General features: G+C 37.9%; 1 protein-coding gene across 1 annotated transcript; it reads left to right on the top strand.

Moving 5' to 3' along the window:
• Nucleotides 1-3,361: 3,361 nt before the first annotated feature.
• Nucleotides 3,362-23,336, top strand: LOC116912569 (estrogen sulfotransferase). The gene is made up of 8 exons (XM_032916682.1): nt 3,362-3,460; nt 4,712-4,872; nt 9,230-9,355; nt 12,035-12,132; nt 15,630-15,756; nt 19,507-19,601; nt 21,388-21,568; nt 22,952-23,336. The coding sequence occupies exons 2-8, from the start codon at nt 4,725-4,727 to the stop codon at nt 23,062-23,064; spliced, it is 888 nt and encodes a 295-aa protein (XP_032772573.1). The 5' UTR covers nt 3,362-3,460; nt 4,712-4,724; the 3' UTR covers nt 23,065-23,336.
• Nucleotides 23,337-25,811: the final 2,475 nt, after the last annotated feature.

Genomic DNA, 25,811 nt, shown 5'->3' with positions numbered 1-25,811 from the left:
AACCGGATGAGCCCCAAATGAAAGAACCTAGCTCAAAATCCTGGGATGGCTTCAAGGATATAACATCTCGGAAGACACAAAGACCGATGTTTTATTATGGAGATCTATTGCAGGGGATCTCTGGGTCAACCACGTATCACGAGGAGAACAGAATTGAGCCCGAGCTCAAAGTCAGGTTTGTGAGGAAGGCTGGGGTTGGTGCGGTTACACAGGGTGGCTAATTTCTGGTGAGGCTATGGTGATTGGCTCAACATGGCAGTGAGATTACAGCACAGCAGGAGGTATGTGTTGACTGGGCGTACAGGACTTTAGAAGCTAAGGCGTATCGGGTTTGGACATCTGGTTAAGGTGTGACTCTGAGTAAGCTGGGGAGGTGCCTTCTGCCAATGGTTTAGTCAGTCCAAATAAACGGGTTGGTTCCTGCATTCCTTTTCTTTATCTTTATGGTCATTAGTCCTGTAGCAGGTGGGGCTGCCTGGGACTTTTTTCACAGTGTTTAGCCTTGAGTCTATGATTTTGAAACTTATTCTTTAATTTTTATATTTTTAAACTTGTAAATCAACATAATTTTCCTTTCAACTCCTCCTTTAACCAGAATCTTCCCCATTGTTAAAGTCTAGTAACACAAAAACAAAGACCTAAGACACACAGACAAAGACCACTCTGGAAATACAGTCAGCTGGAAAGGCGGGTCTTTTCTCCAATCCATGAGAATCAATGAATCCTCACTAGCACATAGACGGGTGTCTCCCACTTGTCCCTGGGGTCCCTTCTCACCTCCTGGGATGTCTCCCAGGGCAGCGCAATTGGTGAGCTCCTGGCATATCTACCCTCACATTCTCGTCTCTCCTGAGACATGAGCCTCCCTCTCAGCCCAAAATGGGAGCAACTGCAAAACCAGAACTCCAGAACTCACGAGCAAAATAGAGACTCAGAGTAGCAAATACAGACCCAGAGTTCAGCCAGCACAAAACACAAAGACACAAAGACACAGACGCTACTTCCTGAATTGGAACCACCTCGGATCCTTTTTCTTACAATAAGTCATTTCAACACTTTCCAACCTTGTCCCAAGTATAGGAGCTAATTTCTGGTCCTTCAATAATAAACCCAGGAGAAGTTTCTGACACAAAGACAAAAAAATTTTAACGAGATCCTTTTTCTTAACTCTTACTCCCTTTCCTGAGAGAGAAGCCTTAAGGTCTTTGATAAAGACTGCTTCCTTAGACATTTTTTGCCCATTCTCAATTAGACAGAAACCTCTTACCTGCTACATCTTTCTTTCATGAGCGGTGAGAGCACACAGCCAATAAACACCAGATCGACGCAGCTACATTCACGTTATCTGCGTCGGTTACTGGACAAATACCCCAGGTCCTCAACTTCTTTTTTTGTCCGGTGAGAGTCCGTACCTCGGGCCCCACGTTGGGCGCCACTTGCCCCCACCAGCGGGGACCCAGTTATTTGTGAGGGTCGAGGGGGACCCATACCTGTGGGAGAAAGGGTGAGAACGAGGAGTAAGACCAAGCAGTGTCCTTGTCAAGGTCTTTTTATTGAGAGGAATGTATAGCATTTAAAGCGCTGAAGCAAGAATTGAAGCAGGAACTAAAGCTTAGGGTGGTGGGGAGAGAACTGGGAAGTGCCCAAGGACATAAGGTGAATCTCTAAACCACAAGATATTCTCCTTAGACAAGGAGGCAACAGTCTTCCAGCGACAAGTTCTTTGAAAAGGTAAAGCCCTTCTCAGAAATCTGCTCAGGGCAGGGTTCTAGCTTTGCTTAGTTCGGATGTCCAGTCCTTGACAATTTTAAATGTAAGTAAAGAATTATATCTAATAAAGTATTTTTAAAAAAACTAAAAAAATTAATAATGAAACTTCAAGGTAACCTTTCCTACTGCTTTATTGATTTTATTGCAGGGAATCAAGTTTTTCAGAAATCACTCTATTTACTGTGTCGATGTTATTTACTTACAGGTAGATTTTTTTCCAGTGACCTTTTAAAAGTAAACCAGGCACTTTCTAGGTAGAATTACTTACCCAGTGCTTAGCCTACTGGATGCCACGTAGTGTCTAACCTCAGACTATGACCCTGCTGTTGAGTTAGGTATGGTTTAATAATTAAGCTTAATTGTGACATAGTAGAAAAAATTTCTAGCTCAAAGTAAATATAAAATGTAAAGCCACTTGAGAGATACTTAAGCTTTCAAGATCCAGTGTCTCTCAGAAGAAGGCCACTTAATTTAACATTAGAAACAGATGAGGTAACAAAAATGAAAATGCATTTATTTTGAGATGCTGATAGATCTGGAGAACTTTCAATGACCTGCAGTCTTGTTCCCTGTAGTCAAAGCAGATGCAGACAAGGCTGGAGCACTATTTCATCCACAGGCCCTGGGGACATTTCCCACCCTGCTTAATGACAGCAACGGGAATGATTTTTATCTAACAACTTACTGCTATAAAACTTGTATTTGGAAAAGAGTGGAGCAAGTTTTCTCAAGAGTTATCCCAATGTGAGTACTGTGTATCAGATCTACTTTTGACATGCGTTCTTTTATATTCATGGCTGTTTTGGAATTATAGGCTACCCTTTGTAGGGATTATAATCTAATTATAACTTTCTCCCTTCCCTTTGCTCCCAACAAACACTACCATATATAACCACCACTTTCAAATTCATAGCTTCTTAGTTCACTAATATATATATATATATATATATATATATATATATATATATATATATATATATATCTTATATAATATATGTGTGTGTGTGTGTGTGTGTGTGTGTGTGTATAAATGGATATATATTCTTTTTCATCTATATAGTGCTTCTTATATGTACATTATCAGGGATGATTGGCCCAGAACAACCACAGTTTTAAATAGATACAGTTAAGTGCTGGGAAGTCTTCTTTTGCTGTGCTCTTGGTCTATGTTCCTAACTACGTTAGGTTTTTTCCTATCACTCCTTTAAGCTATTGTTTGCAACATCACTCTTATCCTCATCATTATTTATCAGGGAATGAGAGGTTTTCTCAATACACATTTGGTCCTGTTTTCTTCCTGGCCTCTTCTTATCTCCTTGTCCATTTCTTCTTACTCTGTTATGAATGGGCAATTTAATGAATGATATAATGAATGGGCTGTTTAAGGCTGACATATTACCCAAAGGGGAGAAACAGGAGTAGAGACCATCTATATCTCTGACTGAGTGTACTTGACCTTATGACTAAATACAACTGCAGGTATCTGGTCTCATCCATTACATCATAGCCCATCCCTACAAGTTAGTCCCTGCCTCCTTCTCCAGCTGTGAGCATAAAAGCTCACGAGAAACTTTCCAATGTACAACCAGTTCTCTATCTCTCTCTCTTTTTTACAGCTTATGATTTGTGCTGCCATTTGAAGAGAACTGAACCGGGTGATTTCACTTCTCTCACAGGAGCATCTGGACAGGTTGTAATTTTCAAATGTTCATAGTATTAGATTTTAAATATAGATTATTTAATAAAAATTTATGTCAGTAAATTATAGAAAATAAAGGGACAATAAAGTGTGTGTTGATACTATACCTAATTGACAATGTATATCATTTAAAAAACTTTCTAAATCTCTTGTCACAAAAATTATTTTTAGATATTCATTAATGTTTAAAAATCTTGAAGGTAGAATTTAAGTGATACAGGAAACTATTGAATGCAATTGCTATAAAATATATTTGAAAATACTGTTACTATCTTTTTATGTAGATAACTTAATATGTAACAATTTAGATTAATTGACAAACCATTCATGTGTATTTCATTTACCGAAAACACTTTTTTTTTAATGGAAACACAGTGGAAGCTAGCCAACTAAAAATATAGCTTGATACTGAGAGTAACAAATGTTTCACAGAATCTCCTTTGTGTCACAGTGATGGGCACTGGCAGAAATGTGTATAAGAAGACAACTTATGTTTTCAGCCATTTTGCTCTAATCCAGACTAAAACTGGAAACCTAAGGACCCAACAAAACTTTTTGGTATTTGTCTTAGAATGGAGGAAAGGCAACTGAATGTGAAGGGAGCTGGCCAAAGTTCAGATAAGGAGCTAGGAGAGGAATTGATTTAAAGAATGGAAAAACATCATTTCTGAATGCATTAACTGTATGGCTTGCATTTTAAGCAGTTTGTGCTGTTCTTTCTATACATCTGACACCTCATCACCTCTTTATGAAATAGTATTAGCAATATCTCACTGAACTATACATTTTAGGGAAGCCACCCAAGTTTGAGGAAATATAAAAAAAAATTGTAGGAGGAACGAGGCTGTTTGATGTCACCATTTTTACTCTGAGACAGCTTGACTGTGAAGTGACAGCTTGGTGTCAGGCTACTGCTTAATCCGTGGCTTAACCCAGTTGATTGAAAGCCAATTCTTAGAATTGTGGCTCAATTCATACAATATAATTGACCTTAATAAACAATTTAATAAGGCAAATGGTGACTATTGTGGTTGTCAATAGAATGGACACTTATTTCTTGTAAATTTTCACATACAATGTATCCTGACTTTAGTTTCCCCTCTTCTGCTAATATTAAGGATGTTTTTACCCTGTATAGCAGGTCAGCAGCAGCATTTAACCAGTCTTTATATACATAGTTATTGCTCTTGTGAAAATATTGCAAAGTGAATACAAAATTTAAAACATGTTTTCTTTTCCCAGTACACCACTTGTGATGGAGACTTCTAAGCCAGAATACTATGAAGTTTTTGGTGATTTCCATGGAGTTTTAATGGATAAACGGTTCACCAAATATTGGGAAGACGTTGAAACATTCTCGGCAAGGCCAGATGACCTTCTCATTGTTACTTATCCTAAATCTGGTAATTGTCTTTGCTTTTAGACAATTAGGAAGTATAAGTCTATGCTAGACCATCAGCAATAGACTGTTTACCTGATTCATTCTCATTTCCCATTAAAAAGACAGTTGAAGCAATTTTAATGTCAAAACATTAGTAAACTGTATATTATCAACTCTTTTCCACAAACTCAAACTTCCAGAACATGATTAGCAACCTCATTAAGTCATGAACAAACTGAAAGTGTTGAATACACAATTATATTATTCAATACAGATGAGTCACTATTATGCATTACATAATCAGTGTTTAAAACTACTGTATTTTACATATTTATTGAGTATTTGCAGAAAGATATCAGGAAATTGAAATACAGCAATGAAATGAATTCCTGAAATTCATTTTAGGCAAAAGAAATAGAATTTTTTATCACTTAAATATATCAAATGTATTTATTTTTCTCCCTATGATACAAGCTCATTTTCTTCTTTTAGAAACCTTTTCAAAGATAATCAATATCTCTTTTTCCTCTTTTTCAGGAAATTACTTTCTCTTCCTCAGATGTACTCACAAACATTAATTCCATTACACGTATTCATATATTGCAATTCTTTGTCGAGATTAAATCCATAACTATAAATGGCTTCAGAGTCTGAAAACTCTTCTCTTGGGTTTTTTTTTTTTCATTTGTTTGTTTGTTTATGATTACACTGTGGCTATCTTCAGACACACCAGAAGAGGGCATCGGATCCCATTACAGATGGTTGTGAGCCACCATGTTGTTGCTGGGATTTGAACTCAGGACCTCTGGAAGAGCAGTCAGTGCTCTTAACCGCTGAGTCATCTCTTCAGCCACCAAAACTATATTCTGTAGAAACTGGAGAAGTGTAATCTTATATTCTCTGTTGGTTTATTAACAGTTGACGCTTAAAATATTTCGCTTATCTACTTCCAAAAGTGTGATCGTACGATTCTAACTCTTAGGAGAAAAGACAATCATGACTTTGAGACTAACACCCCGCCCCCCACACCACACCCCTCCCGCCCCCACACACACACACACACACACACACACACACACACACACACACACACACACACACACAAACATTAGAGAGAACTACTATGTCTTTGGCAACTCTTCCCTAAAACCATTCCATTGTTTCTCTTCTTGGCTCAGTTCCATGGCGATACGAGACTGTCATCTGAAGAGAGCACAGATTGATAATGTAACTATTATCATTTCAACCCCTGTTCATGTTTATCCACAGCTGTCCATATAGATGCTTAGCCTACTTGTTCTGATAGCTACGTCTCACGGTTGCCATCTTACTTGTTACCTCATCATCTTTGCACCAGCACATTTATTCTCCAGTAGAATATTTATTTAGAAACACATCTTCGTGATCTTTCTGAATAATTTTAATACTCCCTAATAAGAATATCAAGAGTTTTTAGCCTACCATCAACTGACTTCTTTAACTTCACCCAATTTATCTCTTCGAGCAAGTTCTCTGTTTTAACCTGTGTAGCCCACGCCTAAAGTCAAGTGACAGCAAATGCTGGCGAGGATGTGGAGAAAGAGGAACACTCCTCCATTGTTGGTGGGATTGCAGACTGGTACACCCATTCTGGAAATCAGTCTGGAGGTTCATCAGAAAATTGGACATTGAACTACCTGAGGATCCAGCTATACCTCTCTTGGGCATATACCCAAAAGATGCCCCAACATATAAAAAAGACACGTGCTCCACTATGTTCATGGCAGCCTTATTTATAATAGCCAGAAGCTGGAAAGAACCCAGATGCCCTTCAACAGAGGAATGGATACAGATAATGTGGTACATCTACACAATGGAATATTACTCAGCTATCAAAAACAATGACTTTATGAAATTCATAGGCAAATGGAGGGAACTGGAAAATATCATCCTGAGTGAGGTAACCCAATCACAGAAAAACACACATGGTATGCACTCATTGATAAGTGGCTATTAGCCCAAATGCTTGAATTACCCTAGATGCACAGAACACATGAAACTCAAGATGGCTGATCAAAATGCTAATGCTTCACTCCTTCTTTACAAGAATACCCTTGGCAGGGAATAGGGAGGCAAAGATTAAAACAGTGGCATAAGGAACACCCCTTCAGAGCCTGCCCCACATGTGGCCCATACTTATACAGCCACCAAACTAGATAAAATGGATGAAGCAAAGAAGTGCAGGTCGACAGGAACCAGATGTAGATCTCTCCTGAGAGACACAGCCAGAATACAGCAAATACATAGCCGAATGCCAGCAGCAAACCACTGAACTGAGAACTGGACCCCGTTGAAGGAATCAGAGAAAGGACTGGAAGAGCTTGAAGGGACTTGAGACCCCATATGAACAACAATGCCAAGCAACCAGAGCTTCCAGAAACTAAGCAACTACCCAAATACTATACATGGACTGACCCTGAGCTCCAACCTCATAGGTAGCAATGAATAGCCTAGTAAGATCACCAGTGGAAGGGGAAGCCCTTGGTCCTGCTAAGTCTGAACCCCCAGCGAATGTTATTGTTGTGGGGAAGGAGGTAATAGGGGGAGGATGGGGATAGGAACATTCATATAGATGGGGAGGGGGAGGGGCTAGGGGGATGTTGGCCCAGAAACCTGGAAAGGGAATAAAAATGGAAATGTAAATAAGAAATACTCAAGTTAATAAAGAAAAAAAAAGAATGTCAAGAGTTTTTAGCCTACCATCAACTTACCTCTTTAACTTCACCCAATTTATCTCTTCAAGCAAGTTCTCTGTTTTAACCTGTGTAGCCCATGCCTAATATTTTTTTCTCACCGTTACACGATTGTTAGATGTTCCCTGCTAAAAATAATATAATATGTTGCTGTCTCTTAGGGCTCTTCCCTATCCCATACGAGTGATTACATCACGGTGGCAATTTATTACAGCTAGGCTCAAACTGTCGTCTCCTCATGAGAGAACTTGATTGTTCGTAAGATTCATTATTTTTATTTTGCACATATGCATTGTTTTTCTGCCTGTGCATGCTTAGTGTCCACAGAGAAAGCACAGAAGAGGATGCCACTTTCTGTAGAACTAAAGTAATAGATTCTTTGAGCTGCTATTTTGGCGATGGGACCCCAAAATCAGGTCCTCTGGTTGGGCAACAAGCCATCTTAGGTGCCAGGCTGCATGTTCTCCTCACCACCAGGCCTGGAGCACAGCAGGCCACAGCTCAGGAGTCTGTGTTTTCCCCGGTGGGAGAGTCTGGGAAGACCGTTCTAGTTCCCAGTCTGGTATGTACCCAGCCAAGGCTGGTTTACTGCAAGGATTTGAGGGGGAAAAAAGGGTTCCCCTCAGGGATTTGGTGGAGCTGGGAGAGAAAAAGCCTTCTGGAGATAGAGGCTCTTTAGGTCAAAGGCTGCCACAGTGACCATCGATGAAGAGACAGTCATTGCTTGTTCAAATTGTTTTATTTGACAGTAGGTGTGAATATACATACAACTTATTCAGGGTGACCCAGAGATTAAATATCTTTTGAGGAAGGAATGCCTAGCAATGGAAGCTCATTGGCTAAAGTCTAAATACCGATCTAGATACCTAACTAGCATAGCTAACTCCAGGTTTTTATGTGACTTTCCTCAGGCAAAGGCTAGTGATGGGGCTTAGAATCCCTGGACAAGATCAGAGAAGGAGAAAACCTGTTAACAAGGGAGTCTCTCCCATTTTGCACCAAGCTCAGAGGCTAACCAGCCATGGCAGACTACACCTTAATTAGCAGTGTGGTGTAGCAAAGCCACACTTAGGTGCTGAGTCATTGTTTCAGCTTCCTGGGGAACTCTTTAACATCATTGGTGCAGTAGCAATGGCAGCAGCAGCCCATGGTATATAAGCTTTCTTTGTACACCTTCAAGCTTTGTATTCTTGTCTGTGTAACATTTTGAGAAAGAAAACTATATTTTGTCCTTTCTGATCTTCTTTTTAATTTTTCTGATTATCATTTAAGGTCAGATACTCAATTCATACTTTTCTATACCCTGTGATCTAGGCATTGGTTTAGGCACAAAAACTACCAGTAAAGTCTATAGCTGGGAAATATGTTCGTATGTGTCACCCAAGTGTCCCATTTCATTCAAATTTCCTCACTTCTTATTCATAAGAGTGTTATTCTTATAATGTCACAATTTATCATGGAAGGCCCAGATACGTGGGCCAGTTGTTATTCATGACACAATGCATTCATATATGTTGAAGTTATTTTGGGTGTATTTAAATATTCAATAAAATATTATTTGAGTTTGGATGATATTAAACACGATAGAAATGTACTGTTGTCAGCCATACGAGTTCATTGGAGATCAAGTATATTTACTTTTTACAGGCAGCACATGGATTAGTGAAATTGTGGATATGATCTATAAAGAAGGTGATGTGGAAAAATGCAAGGAGGATGCAATTTTTAACAGAATACCTGACTTGGAGTGCAGAAATGAAGATCTAATAAATGGTAATTTTCAAATTAATTTTAAAAGATATACACATATGTTTTCTGATATACCTATGTTTATGGTAGATAGATGATATAGATAAGGTTATGTTGTAATAAGAGCAAAGAGATTTTATGTAACACAAGCATTTAATATTCAGTCACCTCTATATGAGAGTCTAAAACTAAATCCAGAGTAGTCTCATAGCATGGCATATACCTGGAACAGTGAATGGCCCTAACCAGTTTTTCAGGAAGAGTCTTATAATATGTCAGCATTTATTTCTCACTTTCTAGGAGCTGAAAGTATTATAAGTACTAGAAAATTATTCATTGAATAGTAAGGATAGTTAAAAATGTATTCATGAGTTTGCTTACCAACATGTAAAAAATACGCTCATTTATGAAAAATTATTTGACCTCATCCTGAATAAGGTAACCCAATCACAGTAAACACACACATGGTTTGCACTTACTGATAAGTGGACACGAGCCCCAAAGCTCGAATTACCCAAGATGCAGTCCACAGACCACATGAAGCTCAAGAAGAAGGGCAACCAATGTGCGGATGCATCACTCCTCCTTAAAAGAGGGAACAAAAATATTCATAGGAGGGGCTATGGAGACAAAGTTTGGAATAGAGACTGAAGGAATGGCCATTTAGAGCCTTCCTTACCTGGGTATACAGCCCATATATGTCACCAAAACTAGACAATATTGATGAAGCCAAGAAGTGCATGCTGACAGGAGCCTGATCTAGCTGCCTCCTGAGATTCAGCCAGAGAGTGACAAAAACAAAGGCAAATTCTAGCAGCAAACCATGGAACTGAGAATTGGAAGAGTTAGAGAAAGAATTGAAGGATCTAAAAGTGTTTGCAAACCCATAAGAACAATAATACCAACCAACCAGAGCTCCCAGGAACTAAACCACTGCCCAAGGAGTACACATGGACAGACCCATGAATTCAGCTGCATATGTAGCAGAAGATGACCTTGGACACCAATGGGAGGAGAAACCCTGATTCTGTCAAGGGTGGACCCCCCAGTGTAGGGGAATGTCAGGGTGGGGAGGCAGGAAGAGGGGTGGTTGGGGAGGGGGAACTTCCTTACAGAAGGGGAGGGGGATGGGATCAGGAGCTTATGGAAAGGAAACCAGGAAAGGGAATATCATTTGAAATGTAAATAAAAAATATCCAATTCACAGCTGAGGAATGCCGAATGTCTGAGAAACAACTAAAGAAATGTTGAACATCTTTAGTCATAAGGGAAATGAAAATCAAAACAACCCTGAGATTTCACCTCACACCAGTGAGAATGGCTAAGATCAAAAACTCAGGTGACAACAAATGCTGACGAGGATGTGGAGAAAGAGGAACACTCCTCCATTGTTGGTGGGATTGCAGACTGGTACAACCATTCTGGAAATCAGTCTGGAGGTTCCTCAGAAAATTGGACATTGAACTACCTGAGGATCCAGCTATACCTCTCTTGGGCATATACCCACAAGATGCCCCAACATATAAAAAAGACACGTGCTCCACTATGTTCATAGCAGCCTTTTTTATAATAGCCAGAAGCTGGAAAGAACCCAGATGCCCTTCAACAGAGGAATGGATACAGAAAATGTGGTACATCTACACAATGGAATATTACTCAGCTATCAAAAACAATGCCTTTATGAAATTCATAGGCAAATGGTTGGAACTGGAAAATATCATCCTGAGTGAGGTAAACCAATCACAAAAAAACACATATGGTATGCACTCATTGATAAGTGGCTATTAGCCCAAATGCTTGAATTACCCTAGATGCATAGAACACATGAAACTCAAGATGGCTGATCAAAATGTGAATGTTTTACTCCTTCTTTAAGAGGGGAACAAGAATACCCTTGGCAGGGAATAGAGAGGCAAAGAATAAAACAGAGACAGAAGGAACACCCCTTCAGAGCCTGCCCCACATGTGGCCCATACTTATACAGCCACCAAACTAGATAAAATGGATGAAGCAAAGAAGTGCAGGTCGACAGGAACCAGATGTAGATCTCTCCTGAGAGACACAGCCAGAATACAGCAAATACATAGCCGAATGCCAGCAGCAAACCACTGAACTGAGAACTGGACCCCATTGAAGGAATCAGAGAAAGGACTGGAAGAGCTTGAAGGGGCTTGAGACCCCATATGAACAACAGTGCCAAGCAATCAGAGCTTCCAGGGACTAAGCCACTACCTAAAGACTATACATGGACTGACCCTAGACTCTGACATCATAGGTATCAATGAATAGCCTAGTAAGATCACCAGTGGAAGGGGAAGCCCTTGGTCCTGCCAAGACTGAACCCCCAGTGAACGTGATTGTTGGGGGGAGGGGGTAATGGGGGAGGATGGGAGGGGAACACCCAGAAAAAGAAGGGAGGGGAGGTGTTGGGGACGTTCTCCCAGAAACCGGGAAAGGGAATAACACTCGAAATGTAAATAAGAAATACTTAAGTTAATAAAAAAGGTAATTAAAAAATGCCAAAATTACCTAAAAAAGAAAATATTTGACCTTACTTTGTGATTTAGTAATTAATAATTTTCTTTCCAATGAGATTTTATTACTATTTTGATGTTAATCTAGAATCTTACATAATCTCTTTTAAAATACCCATTCAAATTCATGTGAACATTTTTCAAATTGTCTGTTTATTTTTAAAACCAGGAATAAAACAACTAAAAGAAAAGGAATCACCTAGAATAGTGAAAACTCACCTGCCAGCTAAGCTCCTTCCAGCATCATTTTGGGAAAAGAATTGCAAGGTAACCAGAATTAGGTTTGCTTAGACTTGCATGAAATCTTGGCACTTTGTAGGTCACAAAGCACCTAAAAGACATCTTATACATACTTTATCACTCCTTTCTTTTAATGTATAGACGTTTCCACAAAGGTGAATTATTTTTAGTATGACCCAAGTCTAGATTATATTCACAAATTTTATTTTCTTAAGATTATCTGAATACTAGTTAAACTTTAAGCCTTTGTTTGTTTGTGCATAAAAGAAGGTTAATACTTGTCACCTAATGAACTAAGTACAATTTTCTTTGAAACATCAAGCCTAATACCTAACACATTGTAAGCACTGGGTGAATCACAGTGGATTGAATGTCATTATTTTACAAAATATTATGTGTGACATTGAGAGATTCAAATGAATCACAATAGGATAACCAGACAAGTGTCCTCTAATAAGATTTACCCAGTGAATGAAAGTGACTGTTACCATCCAGTCCACTGGCTAATATATACCACACATTTGAAAAACCATACAAAAGGAGATTGTATTTTGGTTTGTGCTTCTAAATCAGGGTCAAGATGTAGTACTGACTGCCTTCTTGTTGACAAAGTTTCAAGGTAACCTATGAGTCAGTGGACACATATATTTATATCTCTAAGTCTCTTGAATGTTTCTTTAATGCCACCAGCACTCAAAATTAACTACTGTGATGGCATTTTCTAACCCTTGACACCTCCAAAAGGCCCAAACTCTAAATTCAAAAGTCAGATTGTATCATTCTACAGGCACAGAAACTTCATAGTGACCATTGAAATTGAATGTAAATTTTGGAGGGTACAAACTATATTCAAAGTTACATTCTCTTACATAAAACCACAACTTATAGTAAAGTAATAACTAAGCAGACTCTACTGATAGTACTTGGGTCATGGAAGAGAAGATTTTAATTCAAGACTCATGGTTTAAAAAGATGAGGAGTCTATTTACATCCAGAGACAGCTCCAGGAGATATCTAAAAGCACTTTAACTTGCCTGGAAAGTTAAGTGTCTGTGCTAGGTAGAAGGCTGAAAAAAGACTGATCACAGGAAAGTTGGGTGCCTAGTTAGGAAACTTTGATTTTGCTTGCGTTATACTAAGATTGGCCTGCATTGGAGAGAAAGGGTCGTCCAAGCAAAGGTTGGACACAAGTGAGTGTCCTACATCCCACTACTTGTGTTTCCTGAAATACTTGACACTTTCAAAGTATCTAAGCCTGTAAACCGCAAAGGTTCAAAAGCTTTTTCATTTTCAACTGAAGAATCATTAAATATGCATCCTCCTGTATAATTTCCTGCAGAGAAGCTCTCTCATAGTTATGTAGATATTTTAGATGTCCCATCACCATCATTGGTAAGAGTTCTGATAGAACCATTTCTTTCCCCATGAGAAGTGCTGTAGGATGTTACTGCTCCACTGTAATTCATAGACAGCTTTCATTCATAATTTTTTATGCTTAGAGGTCATCAAAAAAACCAACATAAGTGAATGGATTTGCCTTTGGATTATTTCCAGATTGATTTATTGATCTTTCAGAGGAGAGGTAGTAAAGACTACTTTGTAAAAGTATTTTTGGAGTAGTGGATTAGAAAGAATAAGTGTCAAAGTTAAGAAAGTGATGTTTTTTTAAAGAGCAAGATAATGGATAAGAAATTATTCGAGGACAATGAGTTTGCATTTATGGTGTGGTTCGCAGGGAGGCCTATGGGGTAATGAGGAACAAGGAGGAGTAGATCTTTAATGGAGAAAAACACTGTGACACAGTATAGGTTTCCAGAGTGAAACTTTTAGTGAGATGGCAAAATGCAAGACTTGGTGAGAGAAGTTGTATGCTGAATTAAAAAAAAGAACTAATCATGAATGAGTGCAATACTTTAGTAAATTAGATGAATAGCAAATGTAGATAATAAAAATGTATAGAAGATGAAAAGAGTTAGCAATGGAAGGGTTAGCAATGGAGGCTGGTGCTTAAATTGCTAGTTGAAACAAGTGAATGACTAAACTCTCAGAAGGAGAAGCATGGGCTAGGGAGTAGCCTACTCTCAAGGGTAGAAAGTGGTAACTGTATTTAATCGTTCATGTACTAGGAATTCTAGTGACAGCTTCATTAAAAGTAGGAACACCAAAAGAGGTAGATGATCTTTGAAGGCATAGAAAAGTATGTTCAGTGAAACATATTGATATTTAATAATATCTACCAACGTGAGCTCATAGAAATTAGAAGTTAAAAATAAGAGCTCTCACTGTCTCCATGAGAGGGAAGAGAACAAGTCTCAATCTGAAATAAAGACAACATTTTAGATTCAAGTAACGCTCCTGAAACACAATAATGGTGTGGGCCAAGGATGAAAAGTGAGAAGTAAATTTATGGTAACAATGGTGTGTCTGTTTCCATTCAGTTAGCAATAAGAAACTTTAAAAGTGCAATGTGTTTAATAACAACTTTGATGCAAAATAACACCTTTTGAAAGTTGTTTTTTAAAAAGTCCTTAAGCATGAGAATGACTTTTCAAAGAATAAGCAGAAATATTTTTCAAAAACCTGTTTGTAAGTGGATAAACACACTGGTGAGTTTAACCTTAGCCTCTTAGTTGTAGAGTGAGAAGGGCAGAGCTCCTTGGTGTCACCAATTAAGGGCTTGAAAGCTGAGGAAAGAATACAAACAGACTGGCAGACTTCTGGAAATCTCACCTGTGACCTTGCTATCAGACCTGCAGGAGGCCATCTGCTTTTTCTCACTTCTTGAGTGCAGAGAAAAATCTGGGTAGAAAAAGAATGGGCTTTTGCAGGATAGAACTCTACAGTACTAACTCTAGACATAGCAGCTTTGTGATTTACTGATCCACTGATGCTTATCTATGGCATAGAAGCATGGGTACCTTCCTTGGGGGAAGGAGTAGTCATTTTATTATTAAACAACCTAAGGGGGTCCCTAGGAGGACCTTGATAAAAAATAGAAAACTTTGAGATACGGATTTTAAGACAACTGTGCAAATATGATGTTTTTCTAACTGCAAGCTAGGATACTACATGGCATTTTTGCCTCAGTGTCCAATTTGTAATATAGTCCAAAGAAAAGAAAACTGTATTCTGGACTGAGTGATCTGTCAACTTGGTGTTTGCATCGATTTACTCTAGGTTCTGCTATATACTTGAATCAACTTCAATTTCACTATTCTATTCATAAAATTGGGGAGAGTCTGGTTAACTCAATTTTTTTGTCAGTAAAAATGTTTTGATGCTGTCATCTCAGGCTATTTAATAGGTTTCTTAGAAGGATCAGACTAAAGGCCAGCAGGACCCTGAGCAAACACTGTTACAACTTAAGATATTAAAGTACTTTTTTCTGTATAATGTTTATAATTTTATATTTTTCCACAGTGCATTTATATTATTTTAGTTGTTGGAAACATGAATATTTCAAACCTGATGACAGCATGGTAGATCATGCAGTCAATAATTTAACAACTTATTTCATCTTCTAGATAATCTATCTTTGCCGAAATGCCAAAGATGTTGTCGTTTCTTATTACTACTTTTTCCTGATCATGAAAAATTATCCAAATCCTAAATCTTTTTCTGAATTTGTGGAGAAATTTATGGAAGGGCAAGGTAAGAACACCTTAAATTCTTTGGATCTTTTCTTTCATTAAAGAAGAAAAATACAAATCCTATTTTATGCAAAAAAATAAATGAGTCAATAGAAACAGAGATAATATAAAATAAGTACAATATATATAAACAGAAATATATAATAAAATATAATATAAACATACAGACAGAGAGAAAATAAATCTATAAATATGCACAACAGATTAATATATGTAAACAGAAATATATAATTAAAAGGTGAAATAAATATATGTAAACAAATGTAAACAGATGTAGAATATGAGGTTTCTAAGAAATATAATATTATATAAACCTAAAACACTGACACTTAGATTGATAGTAGGGCTTCTGTATGTGAGGATGATGGAAAATTAAGACTCTAGGCATTACATTATAATGCCAAGAAGTGAAAGCATTGACTTACGCGTGACATCAGCGGTGGCAATTTCTGCTACACAAGTCTGAGACATAGTATCTCCCTTCTCGAACATACATTTTCATATGTTAAAAAAGTGTTTTAGAACATGCTGTTGCAACAGGATTGAACCAAAAATTAGATGAGGTATAAAAACATTGTTCATTCCTTTCCAAGTAAAACACCAAGGCATTAAATGAAGTCACATGTAGGAATTTACAATCATTCTGAATACCTGCAGAACTCCTGCTTGTTCTTCTAGGCATGTAGACTGAGCATTTTAATTTTGATTTCACGGAACAGTAAAGAGTTTCTTGAGCAGTTATTATAAAAACTCTACCATTTCATTAAAATTATGACAAAAACAACCGAGTCTTTATGTTTTAATTGAAATGGGCAAAGAATATTTTGAGTTTCATTCAATAAGTCATGTAAATTTTATAAATAAGGATGTTGAAGAAAAATATTTATAACCGTAGAAGATAGTATTACTCATTATCCCTTGTGGCTTGCATCATGAAGAAAGTATATGCCTCAAGATCGTCAAATTATCTTCAAATTACAGAGAAAAATAACTTAAAAGGCCAATTGAACCTTTTCGAAAGTATCTTTGCTTTTAATGTCAAATCACAGAGAAAGGTCAATGTCAAGTCTACTGGTGACACAGAACATGTTTGTACTGTTCTGTTGGCCTTGGATTTGATAAAGCTGTTGTGTAAGGCTAAAAGAAGAAAAAGTAACAGCATTTGTTACATCACCTTTTGTCCAAAATAAATTGTCCATATGAGAACACCTTTCACATTCTAAATTCCTAGTGCTTAAGTAAATGCTCCATCAATTACTAATTTCTCCCTCTCTCTCTCCCTCTCCCTCCCCCCTCCCTCTCCTTTCCCCTCTCTTTCCCTCTGTCTCCCTCTGTCTCCTCGTCTCTGTCTCACACAAACAAAAACACAGATATACATACAGAGACTCACACAAACACAAATGCACAGACACACAGCTACACACACACACACACACACACACACACACACACACACTCATGTGTGTGCATGCTCTCATTATTCTAAACTGAGTTGGTTTCTTATCTTTTCTTAGTATTTTATCTACTACAGGTCATGATGATAAAACTAAAAATAATGTTTCTGAGGAGGAAATTATGCAACAATTTTTATGTAATTGCTACACAGAACTCTTTAAAATAAGTGCAATTGACCTATAAATTCTAATTCTTTGATCATTTTAGACTTTTATTAACAATTTAGATACTTATGTTAGGCTTGTAAAAATGATAACATGATATGTTTTGGTTTTTTTTTTTTTTTTTTTTATTAACTTGAGTATTTCTTATGTACATTTTGAGTGTTATTCCTTTCCTGGTTTCCGGCAACATCCCCTTCCCCCCCTTCCTTATGGGTGTTCCCTCCCCACCCCTCCCCCATTGCCGCCCTCCCCCAACAGTCTAGTTCACTGGGGGTTCAGTCTTAGCAGGACCCAGGGCTTCCCCTTCCACTGGTGCTCTTACTAGGATATTCATTGCTACCTATGAGGTCAGAGTCCAGGGTCAGTCCATGTAGTCTTTAGGTAGTGGCTTAGTCCCTGGAAGTTCTGGTTGCTTGGCATTGTTGTACATATGGGGTCTCAAGCCCCTTCAAGCTCTTCCAGTTCTTTCTCTGATTCCTTCAACGGGGGTCCCGTTCTCAGTTCAGTGGTTTGCTGCTGGCATTCGCCTCTGTATTTGCTGTATTCTGGCTGTGTCTCTCAGGATCGATCTACATCCAGCTCCTGTCGGTCTGCACTTCTTTGCTTCATCCATCTTGTCTAATTGGGTGGTGTGTATGTATGGGCCACATGGGCAGGCTCTGAATGGGTGTTCCTTCAGTCTCTGTTTTAATTTTGCCTCTCTCTTCCCTGCCAAGGGTATTCTTGTTCCCCTTTTAAAGAAGGAGTGAAGCATTCACATTTTGATCATCCGTCTTGAGTTTCATTTGTTCTAGGCATCTAGGGTAATTCAGGCATTTGGGCTAATAGCCACTTATCAATGAGTGCATACCATGTATGTCTTTCTGTGATTGGGTTAGCTCACTCAGGATGATATTTTCCAGTTCCAACCATTTGCCTACGAATTTCATAAAGTCGTTGTTTTTGATAGCTGAGTAATATTCCATTGTGTAGATGTACCACATTTTCTGTATCCATTCCTCTGTTGAAGGGCATCTGGGTTCTTTCCAGCTTCTGGCTATTATAAATAAGGCTGCGATGAACATAGTGGAGCAAGTGTCTTTTTTATATGTTGGGGCATCTTGTGGGTATATGCCCAAGAGAGGTATAGCTGGATCCTCAGGCAGTTCAATGTCCAATTTTCTGAGGAACCTCCAGACTGATTTCCAGAATGGTTGTACCAGTCTGCAACCCCACCAACAATGGAGGAGTGTTCCTCTTTCTCCACATCCTTGCCAGCATTTGCTGTCACCTGAGTTTTTGATCTTAGCCATTCTCACTGGTGTGAGGTGAAATCTCAGGGTTGTTTTGATTTGCATTTCCCTGATGACTAAAGATGTTGAACATTTCTTTAGGTGTTTCTCAGCCATTCGGCATTCCTCAGCTGTGAATTCTTTGTTTAGCTCTGAACCCCATTTTTTAATAGGGTTATTTGTCTCCCTTCAGTCTAACTTCTTGTGTTCTTTGTATATTTTGGATATAAGTCCTCTATCTGTTGTAATATTGGTAAAGATCTTTTCCCAATATGTTGGTTGCCGTTTTGTCCTAACCACAGTGTCCTTTGCCTTACAGAAGCTTTGTAGATTTATGAGATCCCATTTGTCGATTCTTGATCTTAGAGCATAAGCCATTGGTGTTTTTTTCAGGAAATTTTTTCCAGTGCTCATGTGTTCCAGATGCTTCCCTAGTTTTTCTTCTATTAGTTTGAGTGTGTCTGGTTTGATGTGGAGGTCCTTGATCCACTTGGACTTAAGCTTTGTACAGGGTGATAAGCATGGATCGATCTGCATTCTTCTACATGTTGACTTCCAGATGAACCAGCACCATTTGCTGAAAATGCTATCTCGTTTCCATTGGATGGTTTTGGCTCCTTTGTCAAAAATCAAGTGACCATAGGTGTGTGGGTTCATTTCTGGGTCTTCAATTCTATTCCATTGGTCTATCTGTCTGTCTCTGTACCAATACCATGCAGTTTTATCACTATTGCTCTGTAATACTGCTTGAGTTCAGGGATAGTGATTCCCCTGAAGTCCTTTTATTGTTGAGGATAGTTTTAGCTATCCTGGGTTTTTTGTTATTCCAGATGATGTTTACACTTATGTCTTCAATTTTAGTTCCGTATGGTTCCTGGTATGATCATGTAAAATCTTGGTGGCAGAAGAGTAAGAATTCACGTGTTTTGTTTATGTTCTATGAGGACATGAAAGAGGTAAGAAACAGAATGGATAATGAACATTCTAGCAATTCTTAAGACGATCTTAGCATCTAACAACTCACTGTATACAAAATTATCACTGGAAACCAGTTGCTGAGCAGAAAAAGGAAAGACACAATAACCCAGTTTGATTAAGTCAGACTTGAGTTTAGTTAATAAAAGGGTTTGAGGAACAAATCCATGTTAAATCCTAGAGTTAAAACTTCTCTAAAGATAAAATTGCAAGAAAAACCTTGAATTCATGAAAAATAAGAAACAAATAATAACATCACATATGCTCACCACACTTGATCTTTCCCTGCACACTGCCTTCTGGAAACTAGAGACACAGAAACAAAACAATTAGAAAGAACAATTTTACTAGGATCAAATTTAACAATTTTATATGTTTTATACATGAAATTCATTCTGCACATATCATGTTTGCACAATGCTAGGCATGGTAGTGTATTCCTCTAATTTTTAGCACTTATGAGACATGTAATTGGGAGTGCAAGCTATATTTGAGCAGAATAATAAGTCTCGCCTTAAAATGAATGAAAAATAAATAAGAACAGGCCAAGGAGATGTGTTTGTGGATAAAGTCAAGCTATGCAAATTTGAGGATGCAGGTTGGATCCCCAGCATTTAAGTTAAACCAGGAAGGGATGAGAACCTGCCTCTAATACTGTGCTATGGAGGCAGGGAATGCCAGGGGCAAACTCGCATGATAACCTAGTACAATTGTTAGCTCTGTGTTGAGTGGGACACCTGCCTCAGTAGTGGAGAGTGATAGTCCAAGTTACACTGGTACACATTTCTGGCTTTCTACACACTTGAATACAAGGGCATACACACTTACCTGCATGTATGTTCATATACATGCAGCTTGAACACACATACATACACACGCACACACACACACACACACACACACACACACACACACACACACACACACACACACCCAAATATCTGGAAAATAAAGACACAAAACAATTAGAAAGAACCATTTTACTAGGTTCAAAATTTTACAACTCATCTCATTTAAGCCTAAGAGCTTCTGAAGTGTCCCCTGCATCTATTGGTGGATGAAGAAGGATTGAGAATGGTTTGTTTTCTTCATGTTATACTTAATTCTAATATGATCAAATATAGAATAATGTTCTCTACTTTTAGCCTAATAACTACTCACTAACATTTGTCACTTCGGTTTTTATTTGATTTTTTTTCATCTTTATTAACTTGGGTATTTCTTATTTACATTTCGATTGTTATTCCCTTTAACCCCTCCTCCTCCCCTTCTCTATGGGTGTTCCCCTCCCCATCCTCCCCCCATTACCACCCTCCCCCCAACAATCCCGTTCACTGGGGGTTCAGACTTAGCAGGACCCAGGGCTTCCCCTTCCACTGGTGCTCTTACTAGGATATTCATTGCTACCTATGAGGTTGGAGCCCAGGGACAGTCCATGTATAGTCTTTGGGTAGTGGCTTAGTCCCTGGAAGCTCTGGTTGCTTGGCATTGTTGTACATATGGGGTCTCAAGCCCCTTCAAGCTCTTTCAGGCCTCTCTAAGATTCCTTCAACGGGGGTCCCATTCTCAGTTCAGTGGTTTGCTGCTGGCATTTGCCTCTGTATTTGCTGTATTCTGGCTATGTCTCTTAGGAGAGATCTACATCCGGCTCCTGTCGGCCTGCACTTCTTTGCTTCATCCATCTTGTCTAATTGGATGGCTGTATATGTATGGGCCACACGTGGGGCAGGGTCAGTTTGGTTTTTAAATCTCTTTGTTTCTCCACAGGATATCCGAAGAGAAGTTGTGAAGCTGATAGAGTTCCTGGAGAGAGACCCATCAGCAGAGCTAGTAGACAGAATCATTCAACATACGTCATTCCAGGAGATGAAGAACAATCCATGCACCAATTATTCAATGCTGCCAGAGATCATGATAGATCTAAAAGTATCGCCTTTCATGAGAAAGGGTGAGATGACAGAGTCATGTGACTTTCCATTAAAAGGTCTAAGCTGCCATGACTTAGGCAAAATCTACCCAAGGTTATTCACCCTGCACAAACAGCATGTGTTTTCTTTACAACTGTTTTTCCTTGAATACTTTTATTGAATTATCAATTGTGCAGAGGCATTAAACACTATTTATTAATGTACTCAAGACCATATATACTAATAATAACCTTCTGTTTCTTGTTTATTCAGTTTGAGAAGCATATCATGTAAAGCATAATGTCTGACACTTTAGTCTAAGCTTCAGCAATGATCCCATAGTGCACTAATTGTTACCCAGTCTTTGTGTCCTGGGTGTGTACCATATGACTCACACATACTATCTCCATATTATGATTTCTGTCTTAGTCAGGGTTCTACTCATGCACAAACATCATGACAAGGAAGCAAGTTGGGAGGAGAAGGGCTTATTCAGCTTACACATTCACATTGCTGTTCATCACCAAAGGTAGTCAGGACTGGAACTCATACATGGCAGGAAGCAGGAGCTGATAGGTCATGGAGAGATGTTACTGGCTTGCTTCCTCTGGCTTGCTCAGCTTGCTTTCTTCAGCTTAAGGACCCACAATGGGCTGGGTCCTCACCACTTGATCACTAGTTGAGGATATGCCTTACAGCTGGCATTGGAGCATTTCCTCAAGTAAGGCTCTTTTCTCTGTGGTAACTTCAGCTTGTGTCAAGTTGACACACAAAAACAACCAATAAAATTTCTGACTAGGAAGATGGATTTACTATCTCATTCTGTGGTGAAGAAACAAAATCTAAAAAGTCAGTCATATTTTCTCTATACGAATGACAGAAAGTTTTGAATACTAAGTGACTAAAATAAGAATTCAAACATAATTATAATCACAAATAATATCAAGACATAATGAAAGCAAATTTTATTTACATAGAAGCAATTCTTGATCAGCAATAGTAAATTTGTATACCTGACATTTGGGGAATATATATATATCATCCAAGTAACAATGCTAGGTAAGTAATTGGATTTAAAGGCATAATTTTGGATTTGAAAATTTATCAGTAAAAATATGATATTAAGTAATTTGACAGTCATTGCCCCATGAGTCTCATCAGAAAAGGCCTGATTTATGAGAGAAAATAAAACAAGAAAGGTCACATGAAGTAGTGTAGGAAGAAAAGGATGAGTCAATAGAAGTTTCTAAAAGAAAAAATTATCTTTGTAAAAATCAAACAACATGATACTTAAATATTTTATTCAGGTATTAAATATTACGAGAATTTTTCACATTATTAATGAAAGAGATGCAGGATAGAGGAATCTTAAAATTTCTGGCTTTAGGAGTTAACACTTCTCATTATTGCCTGTTTCCTTGCAGGAATTGTAGGAGACTGGAAGAACCACTTCCCAGAAGCACTGAGGGAGAGATTTGAGGAGCATTACCAGCAGCAAATGAAGGACTGCCCTGTGAAGTTTAGAGCAGAGCTCTGAGACACTTCCTTGTGTCTGAAATTGGAGTAGTCTTCAATTTATCCTTCAGTTTTTCTTGTTTTGAATTCAGTAGATGTAGAAGTCTTTTGAAGACTGATGGTTTAAATTCATTCTGTTTTTTTAATCTAACTTTTATATCAATCTAGTTTCTGAATGTTTTGTTGGCAAAATCACATTTTTCATATATATATATATATATATATATATATATCACAAGCATTGTCCTCTAATAGTGTTCAAAGATTTCTAATAAAAATAATTTGATGTCTGCATACTTCATTTGTTCATTTTCACTCATTACTACTTATGTATATACAATATATATATATAAAATATATATTGTTATACACAAATCAACAAATAAGGTGCTTTGGAACTGGCAAGTAGGTAACCTTGTGATTGTATTTGAAGCCAAATATATGCAAAATTATATGAAGAAACTAAAACAGCATCAAGACTTATGAGGTCACTTCAAGATAATATCTAAAGATTCATCTGCAAAACATGGCTTTTTTAATAAATATAACAAAGTATATATATTTATTTTATGTATTATATATAAAAACACTATGATATAAATCAGCATATTCATAATATATTATAAGATGTTATATTAATATATTAGTGTGTTAATATAATATAAGTTAACCTAATTATACATGTGTGTACTATATATTTATATGATAATGTATGAGTATGTATATATTCACATATAATACATTATATTTACATTTAAGAATATGTATTTATCTGTCGCTTCTGTTTCTGTCCAGCAGAAAGGAACAACACTACGACTTTCTTCTCAAAGCAGTTTATTCAGGAACCTTTCTCTCTGCACGGAAGCAGCAATCTCTCTTTTCTTCCCTTCATCCTCTCCCCAGCCGCTGAGCACACTCCCTTATATCTTCCCTCAATTCTGCCTCCTCGGTCTAGACTGTGTAATCTCAGTTCATAGGTCCATGTCACATGGCCTGATCTTGCGTCATGGTGCGCCCGTGCAGCTCTCACAAAGGACGTGGCTAGTTTCAGGTGTGTGAGGAAGTCAGGTGCTAGTCATGAGACTTAGCTGCAGTACCGGGCGCCATCTTGGGACTGCCGCCACACCTGCTCCCTACATCCTTTGTGACTGTATAGCTCAGAATGGCTCCCTACATTTATCTATAAATGAATATATAAATATTCACATATAAATAACATCTGGTTATTCCATATGAATGTTACTTTGTGAAGCCACTTGATTCCAGGCTTGTTGTGACAGAAATATTTGGTAACATTTACAATCTCAACTCCTGTGTCTGTTCCTACTGCTCTGTAGGCATTCGTATATGAAGCATTGGCTGTGTTTGATGCCCTGCAAGGATAACTGGGCTCTCAAAGCTTCTAGTGCTTCTCAATGCCCCTCTTAACCTCCTGCTATACCTAATTCCCTGTCTTTTTCTTCTTTCGCTCACTTCCTATAGAAATACTGAATTTATCTTGTGAGTGTTCACAGAAAAGCCTCTAACCTTTATTAGGTTTGACCTACTTATGATGCCTGTGCAAGGTAAAAACAAAATTCACCCCTTAATATTGCACATATATAAAATGTGTAAGAGAAGAAATGGGGGAATTTACACTTTCTCTTTAGGTCTAGTATTGCCAAAGCATGTATAAGACTGATAAAATCCTTCCCTGAACACTTAGTTTTTTCTTTGTGCCATGTATAGTAAATATCATGTGCGTTTTTTTTTCTGCTTTTGTCTGAATAGTGATGTTGTTCATGTGTTACAAATATGTTTACATATGCACAACCTAGACATAGATTCTACTAACTTATAAGTTTTGTCCTGGGAGCTATTAACTGTAATATTTTCATAAAAACATTTTATCGATTTTAATTCGTCAAATTGGCAATAGCTTAAAACAAGAATGTGATTAGTCAGAGAAAGTAGCAGCTCTGAAATTCCTCTAAATGTGTTGCGTTCCCCCACCCCCATTCTCCACCCCCCACCCCCCATGCCGTGTATTCATTTAAGACTCCTTTTCTCCATGGTGCTCTTTGTTTGGGAAGATGTTTATGGTTTTCATCCCAGTATCCTGGTGCCTTCAGTTTCTACTCAGAAGCAGAGGTGATGGAAGGAGGAATGAACGTGAAGTCAAATTGATGGTTGTTGACTTTCCTTATTCATTCTGAGACCAAACTAATTGGGGTTTGCACCTTGGTGAAATGAACCAGATAGGACTTATTTGTGAATTTCCTTGGCTCTCTGATGATAGATTTGTTTCAGCTTTATCACAACTCCTAAATGTATGGCTCAGGAAACTTAGAGGAAGGGACAGGAAGTTTGTAAGAGCCTGAATGGCAAGAAGACGTCTACCTGAAATACTATCTCCTAGAAACGTATGCAAAAGAAGACTGAAACAATGGTACCATCCATGGGCAAGTTAAAATAGAAGGGTTAAAATTTCATGGGGCCCCTTCCTTAGACAAAGAACCAGGGGACAACTAATGACTGCTGGGAGGAGAATTAGCTTATCTCAGGGATGTGTCCCATTATTGATTGTCTAATACGGAATAGTCAGTCTTGTAAACATATACAATCAATAAAAAGACTCTAAAGGGTATATACCTATATGTGTATTTGTGCCTATGTATATGTATATGATGTATATATATACCTGTGCATGCACATATATAATACACATATATAACAATAATAATTAAAGAAAAGCAGGCTATTGACTTGAGAGTGAAGGCATGGAACGTG

This window comes from Rattus rattus, chromosome 11 (assembly GCF_011064425.1).
Source record: "Rattus rattus isolate New Zealand chromosome 11, Rrattus_CSIRO_v1, whole genome shotgun sequence".
Lineage (NCBI taxonomy): Eukaryota > Metazoa > Chordata > Mammalia > Rodentia > Muridae > Rattus > Rattus rattus.
The sequence above is the reverse complement of the archived record's forward strand: the minus strand, read 5'-3'. Positions and strand labels throughout refer to the sequence as shown.

Coding starts and splice junctions, on each gene's coding strand:
- LOC116912569 (XM_032916682.1), top strand. CDS start 4,725: ATGGAGACTTCTAAGCCAGAATACTATGAAGTTTTTGGTGATTTCCAT. Junction 12,133..15,629: donor TTTGGGAAAAGAATTGCAAG/GTAACCAGAATT, acceptor TTCATCTTCTAG/ATAATCTATCTTTGCCGAAA. Junction 21,569..22,951: donor ATCGCCTTTCATGAGAAAGG/GTGAGATGACAG, acceptor GTTTCCTTGCAG/GAATTGTAGGAGACTGGAAG.